At 32.6% G+C, this 7,897-nt stretch overlaps 1 protein-coding gene across 20 annotated transcripts in view; it reads left to right on the top strand.

Moving 5' to 3' along the window:
* LOC106878639 (thrombospondin type-1 domain-containing protein 7A) overlaps nucleotides 1–7,897 on the top strand; it is a 999,802-nt gene that overhangs the window by 892,349 nt on the left and 99,556 nt on the right. For all 20 annotated transcript variants that reach the window (XR_008265800.1, XR_008265799.1, XM_052974016.1 and 17 more), the window contains one exon: nucleotides 6,048–6,242. Coding sequence is in view for 18 of the 20 variants with exons in the window: in XM_052974016.1 (XP_052829976.1) it covers nucleotides 6,048–6,242 (195 nt within the window). In the remaining 2 variants the exon portion in view is untranslated. The remainder of the gene's footprint in view (nucleotides 1–6,047; nucleotides 6,243–7,897) is intronic.

The raw sequence follows: 7,897 nt of genomic DNA, 5'->3' as shown, positions 1-7,897 counted from the left end.
TATATATGATTACTCTTCAATTTCATTAGTGATATTAAGGTAAAGAACTTTAGGTGCTAATATACTTTACCAAGCAACAGACTGTTAAGTGTTCTGACCTCCTGGCATTATTTATTAAAAAAGAATCAGTGACTATCTGTTCTGGCAGAATTAGAGATGACACTTCAGTTTGAGTATTAGTCCCAGATGCAAATAACACAATTACAGCAATTATTGTCAGTGAGAAAGTCTCTCGTTATTTGCAGTCGTTATAATGTTTTAAGCAATTACAACACATTTTTCTGTTTCACTTTACTCTGTAAATATAGTTCACAACCTAATCATGTGAAATATTGAAAAGAAAAAGTGAAATATAGCTTGATACAGATTTTGTAAGTGGTTTTCTCTTTCATTTCCCCAACCAGAAAGATTTAGAGCAAACCTTTCTTTCCACATACCCAAAAGATAATTTCACTTTTTCATTTTAAAACACTTTCTGAAACTGATAATTATCTTCTCTAGTTTATATCATATCATATCTATAGCCTTCTTTAATTTATATATTAGTAGGAAGGAGGTAACTCTTAAATATCTCATTTTTGTTTACGCTATTGTTGATACAGCTGCATTACATATTCAATGTTATATTGAACTTTACAGTAGAAGTTGTAATATCAAGTTTTAAGAGTACAATTCTTCTTTAATCTTGACATTTATGCATATTGCACCCTGTTCTGTATATAGCAGTCCTATGTATAATGTGATTAATCAATCATCTATCTGCTGTTTCTGCATTAATCAAATTTAGTAATTAATGGGAATAATTATAATCAATTCTGGGAAATAAAATAATTTAAAATGAATGTATATCATTTATTTTTAAGTGAAAAATTTATCAAGAGCCTAGAGAACAGTTTTAGTTTTCCTTCTCTGCTTAAATTTTGTGGTAACAAGTCATTTGGCCATTTCTCAGAGAATGGCTAATCTTTCCAGAGCTAGAGAATACTTCATTCCCACCGTGACTCCTCATATTTCTACAAAGATTGCAACAAACAATGAAAATAATGCCTCCATATCAGGGACAGTGTTGCAACTTTACAAAGATAAACATCCTAGACTATAATCAGAGAAAGGTCACTCAACTGACTGGTATGAAATCACTTACAGACATGATCCAGTCTCTCGATGTCTCATCTTACAATTAACTCTGCCTCCATTACAATGACATCTGCTTCTTGTAGTTGGCTAATCCCATGCTGCATCACTCTTAATTCATTAGTCACTCTTCTAGCATCACTTTGGTGCCCACTCTTAACCCTGCACTAACCACTGAGTCCAGTCTATTCTGTGAACATCAACCTTCTCTAACACTTTCTCTGAATGTGTCTCTCTTGCAATTGTCAACATGTAACAGTTTGAGTGGCACATGAATATCAATCTCACCAGTCTTGAAGGGTCTTTGAAGTCCCTAGGCATTATCCCTTTCTTTAGACTGAAGTAATAAAAACTAAATTTAAACTGCAATGAACAAGTAGATTTTGTATCATATTCATGAATCATTGTTTAACTTTGTATTTGAGAAAAAAAATTCAACTCCTTTCACTTTCCATTTTCCCTCAGTTCTTGTCCTCAAAATGTCTGCTGATGTTAATTTTCAAAATCATCCTCATTTAAGTCATTTCAATGTGAAATCAATGGTTAATGAAAATTTTCTAAATCAATACCCTTATACCTAAGGTTTCTTCTTCCAATATCATCAATTTCTTCAATGATTTCATTTACTTCTTTTGAAAGTATATTTACAATTTTGAAAACAATCGTAAATGATAAGCTCATTCAGGCAAAACATTCAACTAGACTGTTCCCATACATTTGGCTATTACTTCTTTCCAAGACTTGTAAATATTTTCAATTGTTTGTTTAATGTTTTTTCTGAAACTCTTGAAAAATAACATCATCTTAACCAGCTGTGACATGAATTGTCAGTGAGAATGCATTTCAAATATAGCAGGTCTTGTATGTTCCCTGTTGCATAACTGCAGTAGCAGAATTATATTTGGTTTAAAATGTAATATGCACATTAGCCAAAAAGTGAGTTAGGATAACCAGGGATTTTATTAAGAATCAAAGGAACTTTGAAAGCTAGATAATTTTTCTTGCAATAAATTTTAACTTCACGCCAAAAATCTAATGTGAACTAATATTGAAACAAGGCTTTATTCAGGCGTACATTTTTATTTGATTGCCAAATGACTGAAAGTGATTTCTAACAAGTGTCACTAAGTCATGAACTGCACACAACCACAACAATAGTTTGACGCCAAACAACAGAAAGTAACCATTCTTCTGTAGAGGGAGGAAAGTTTAGAAAGATCTTTCTGGCGAAAAACTCCATGCTTGCACCTTGTGCGTCAATATTTTTGCATTTTATCAAGGAAATTTCTTTGGATATTTTTTACTTTATTTTCAAACATCATGGCAGCCAGTACCTCAAGTGGAGGTATTTATTTGTGATATATTTATTTATTTATTAATGTTTTGATTAGAAAGAGCTTGGACTTGAAAATAATTAGAATATGTGCCTGTATCATCTGTACACACCAACAATTTAAATGACATTGGGATCTATCGATTTTGAGTAGGAGTGGAATTTACTACATAGATGATCATTGCACCAGTGGTTCTGCTAGTGGTACAGACTCAACAAAGCCTTTGAATTTAGAAACAAAGACCATTGAGTATTTTCTTCAACTTTTCCCTGAAGAAATTTCTGTCAGGATATGCAATGAGAGCCACTAGTTATGCATTCCAACAAGGTAACATCACCTTCATTACGTCAATGGAGAAGATGATGAAGTATCTCAGAATGCTTTTTTCTGATGGTAATTGTGTAGCTTTCAAGTTACAGAGACTAACTGGAGCCACAAATTCAGCTCTGAAATAGAAATTCAATGTTGAGGAATTGATATCATCATCATTGTTTAACATCTGCTTTCCCTGCCGGCATGGGTTGGACGGTTTGACTGAGGAGTGGCCAGCCAGAAGGCTGTACATGAAAACACTTACGTGTATTCAGTCTACATTGACTGGTGAAAGGGCATAACATAACAGAAATGAAAATTGCATTCACAATGTACACCAATGACCATCACTAGCTTATCAGTGAGTTGCGTCCCTTTTCATAAAACATTTAGTTTCTAACAGGATTAGCTGCATAGAAGAAGTGACATAGGACTCTCCTTTTTGATACCAACCTCCCAGGTACCAACTTTGGTTCAACAATGTTATGCTTCTTGATTTAAAGTGATCGAAATTTAAAACTTTCATCAAAATTTCACGTTGTGTTCCAAACACCAGTACAGTAACAAAGTTATTTCACTAAATTCTTCAATATTTTCAAAATCAAAATATGACAAAGATATTACATTTCAACAAAAATATAGTAAAATCTCAGACTCATATGCAATAAATAAGTTAATTGTAATGATGCCCCTAATTGAAAGGGTTAAGCAATTATTTGATGCTTTGCGACTAAGTTACAATTCTTCACTTTTACTAAAAATGTTCTGGATGGAATTTTCTTCCAGAAAAAGCTGTTATTGTTAGTACTTATGATTTGATAACCATCATGTTATTTGTTTCTTTGTATTCTTGAATTCCTCTTAATATTTAGCATCAGAATTATCAACATCTACACTCATAAAATTTGTTTTGTTTTTTATGGTTTTCATTTCTGTTAGAGCTTTGGAATTTTACAACCAACCTCATTTTCGATATTACAGACATCTCTTGATATTTTATTTCCTTCTGTCAGAACTAAGATTTTTAGTGCCAATTGATATTTGCTTCTAATTACAATTTCTCTACCTATGTTCCACTTCCACTATTAGTACAATTACTATAGTTCCCTTAGCACATTGCATACTTAATACTCTGGATACTACTTTATCTTAATCCAAATACTTATTGACTTTGACATAAATAGTTTCAAAGATTAATTAAAACATCACTTTCTTCAGATCTTAGCTTTGTTTTACATATTCTTCTTTTTGCATTTCGTTCTACAACGGAATGTTGTTTTCTTGTAGATGTGTTTATCGAAGGGGAGGCACAGTATTTTGATTTCAGAGGTACATAGAAAATTGGACAATAAATGAGTAACATGTCCATTTGCTCTGGGGACTAGTGAGAGACTGAAATGCAGTAACAAAAGTGAAATGATATCAGCTCAGCTAATTATTTGCAGCTGTTTACATGTCATTTTCAAAGTGTAGTAATTAAATTTTATACTATGACTGGTTACCATCAATTCAATCGTGCTGATTAAGCCTATGTTCATTAAAACTGCAATAAGCTAAAGAAAACTGTATACATATTTGTTGTATGTATTTGACATAAATCAGCTTTCTTTTGAGAAATTGTCTTTTTTTCTTTTAACTGTTAATGAATTTATAGGACACTGCATAGTGCCCAAGAAAAAAAAAAACATTAGATAACCACTCTTCTATAGCACAGAATCTTGGACAAGAGTCTTCTACTATAGCCCCAAGCCAACCAATGCCTTGTGAGTGAATTTGGTAGAAGGAAACTGTGTGGAAGCAGTGTGTGTATACATGCATACATACAGAAGACAACAGAAGACGTTTCCTTGTATTGTACAGCCTGCAAGCACTACCACTTTCCAAACTATAACCAGTCCTTCTATTCTCTTATTCAAAAAACGATCTCTATCAGCTTCATGGAATCTAATTTTCTTCTACATCTCAGTTCTGATGGTTCTGTAACTAATACTCCATTGCAACTCTTAAGAATGTAATGGAAAAATTAACATAATGATAATCTTTTCCTCTGCAGGTTCAAGGACTGAAATGTTGGTGGAAGGGTTTAATCGATTATATCGACCCTGACATTCAATTGGTACTTAATTTATCAACTCCACAAAGAATGAAAAACAAAACCAACTTCAGCAGAGACAAAATGCCACTAAGCATTTTGCTCTACATACAAACAATACTGCAGGCTTACAGCCTTAAATACAGCCTCAGCGGAATTTGAACTCAGAATGTACTGCAGATGAAATACCACTAACGGTTCTGCCAGCTCACAATAATAATAATAAGAAGAAGAAGAATACAATAATAATAAATTTAAATACATAGTTGTTGGTATAATTATACCCTGACATTTATCTTCAGTAATAATAGAAAAAAGCATTTTAAACTTTTAAACATAAAAGACAAACAAAACTTTAAAATAGCCTGATATTTGGCAATTACATTATCTGTGTTATTTCAGAACATGCAACATCCTTCTTATGTTACTAAGGTGCTAATGTGATTATCAAGTGTATAATTGTGTATTCATTAAATTATTAGTGCACTGAAAGTTCACTTCAACATGTATTTTGTCTTTGCATGACAAGAAGTTTACTACCCACTGAAATGGTTAAATTTTTATTGACTAAATTCTTCACATATGCACATAATTTATGCAAATCTTTAAACATTAGATTGATTCCTACAATGTATTTGCTTCTGCATTATTTAAGCAAAAGTTTGATGACATCATCATCATCGATGTTATTGTTTCTACATGTTTATTTTTCCATGCTGTCATGGATCAGATGAGACTTATTGAGACAGTTTCTATGGTCAGATGCCTTACCAGTTGCTGACCCTTGATTTTTAAAAGTATTTTTATGCCATTGTATCCTTTTGTATCACAAAGATTTTTAGTCTGGTTTCTGTTTCTCTTCATAGTTCACAGCACTTTTATCTCTTTAAACAACAACTATCCAGAGGAATTAATACAAGAATAAAATTACATTATAAGACAAACTTTTATATTTTCATAAATTAACAAAAGAAACCACAGCAATGACAGAACAAATTCCCATGTTCCTTAATTTTCAATTTCCAGATACCAAAACTATGCTGCAAGACACACCTGTGTACCAAAGAATTTCCATAATTATATGAATTGCAGAAATAAATGTTTTCAGATATTATTACCAAAGATCAGTGTAACACTAGTTTTAGATTTTATATTTTGCAATTTTGTATTTTCAGATGTTACTTGCAAAGATCAGCGTAACAGTAGTTACCCCCCTGATGTCTGTTTGGAACGAGTCGGGCCCATGCCGAATGTAGCAGAACAATGTTTTGTACCTTGTGATGAAAACTGCTTCCTAACTGAATGGACTAAGTTTGGCCCATGTATTAACGGTTGCAATGGCTATACAATCAGAATTCGTGAGTTAACTAGTAAGTAAAATAGTCTGAATATGAATTCTTGGGTGCATTTTGCAATAATTTATAAAAAAGCAATAAAAATTCATAATCTTTTATTGAACTAAAAGTTCTAATTATCCCTTATATTTTTTAAATAGAATCTTCCCATTTTAACAAAATAATAAACATTATTAAATTGTCGTATCCTCAGTGAGCAGCATGAATCAAAGAAAGGATTTGCATAATTATTCTTAATACATTCTAGCAGATACAACAGCAATTAGCATATTCATATTCAAATCTGCCACAATGTATTAAAAATGAATACACAAGTCATTGCAATAGAAATTATCCCATCCAATAAACTCTCTTAGCTTTGGTGCTGATAATTTCCTGTTTACCAATAACTCAGCCTCAACACTGAAACTTGTTGTTGTTGGCACTCCGTCGCTTACGACGTTGAAGGTTCCAGTTGATCCAATCAACAGAACAGCCTGCTCGTGAAATTAACGTGCAAGTGGCACAGCACTCCACAGACACGTGTACTCTTAATGTAGTTCTTGGGGATATTCAGCGTGACACAGTGTGACAAGGCTGACCCTTTGAATTACAGGCACAATAGAAACAGGAAGTAAAAGTGAGAGAAAGATGTGGTGAAAGAGTACAGCAGGGTTCGCCACCATCGCCTGCTGGAGCCTCGTGGAGCTTTAGGTGTTTTCTCTCAATAAACACTCACAACGCCCGGTCTGGGAATCGAAACCACGATCCTATGACCACGAGTCCGCTGCCCTAACCACTGGGCCATTGCACCTCCACTACACTGAAACTATATCTAGGATTTAATCATATACATTCAATTGCTATGCTTGCTTGATTATTTATTATCCTTTTTCTTTTTTGTTTTTTTATAATAAAATTAGAGACTTCTATATTTCATAAAAGCAAAAGAAATAGTACAGTGGAATTGCCATGAAGAGTAGACTATCAACTGTTTCAGACAGAGTCTTCTTTCAAGTTAAAGTTGACAGAAGCAAAATAAAAGAAAGCATAATTTTACATCTTCTGATTGAGAAACTGTATGCGATTCGTGAGGAACACAATACTTGTCATTTTTGCCAGATCTTTTTTTCCCTACATTCTACATCTCACCATCCATTATCTCATACAATTCTAGTTCAAAAAGAAACAAACTAAAAATTGGTTCTTTGCACCATTTAAACCATTCCAGATAAAATATGTAAAAGCCTCAATCATGCATTCAGAAACTACAAGCTAAATTAACTTTTTTTTTTGCTGCAACATAAATTGACTTAATATTTTTTTTTCTTTTATATTTTATTATTGCTGAAATCTTAGTATTTGTTCTTTGTTGAGAAAACCATGTAAATAAATGAAATTGGATTTTCCCGAGTTATTCTACTGGCTCCTCTCAAGTGAATTTAGTATAAATTAAACAAAACAATATAAACCGTTTCAGCAATAATGAAAGTAAATTGTGCCCCCCCCCCATCTAGTAATAGCAATCATTAAACAGTACCTGACACACATAAGTACATTAACCCACCACACACACATAAATACATACACACAAACACACATAAATACATACACACTAATACATATAAATACAAACACACAAATACATATAAATACATACACACAAATAAATATAAATACATACACACAAA

The sequence above is a fragment of the Octopus bimaculoides genome, chromosome 17 (genome assembly GCF_001194135.2).
Source record: "Octopus bimaculoides isolate UCB-OBI-ISO-001 chromosome 17, ASM119413v2, whole genome shotgun sequence".
Taxonomy (NCBI): domain Eukaryota; kingdom Metazoa; phylum Mollusca; class Cephalopoda; order Octopoda; family Octopodidae; genus Octopus; species Octopus bimaculoides.
Note: the sequence above shows the minus strand (reverse complement) of the source record. Positions and strands in the feature narration are given on the sequence as shown.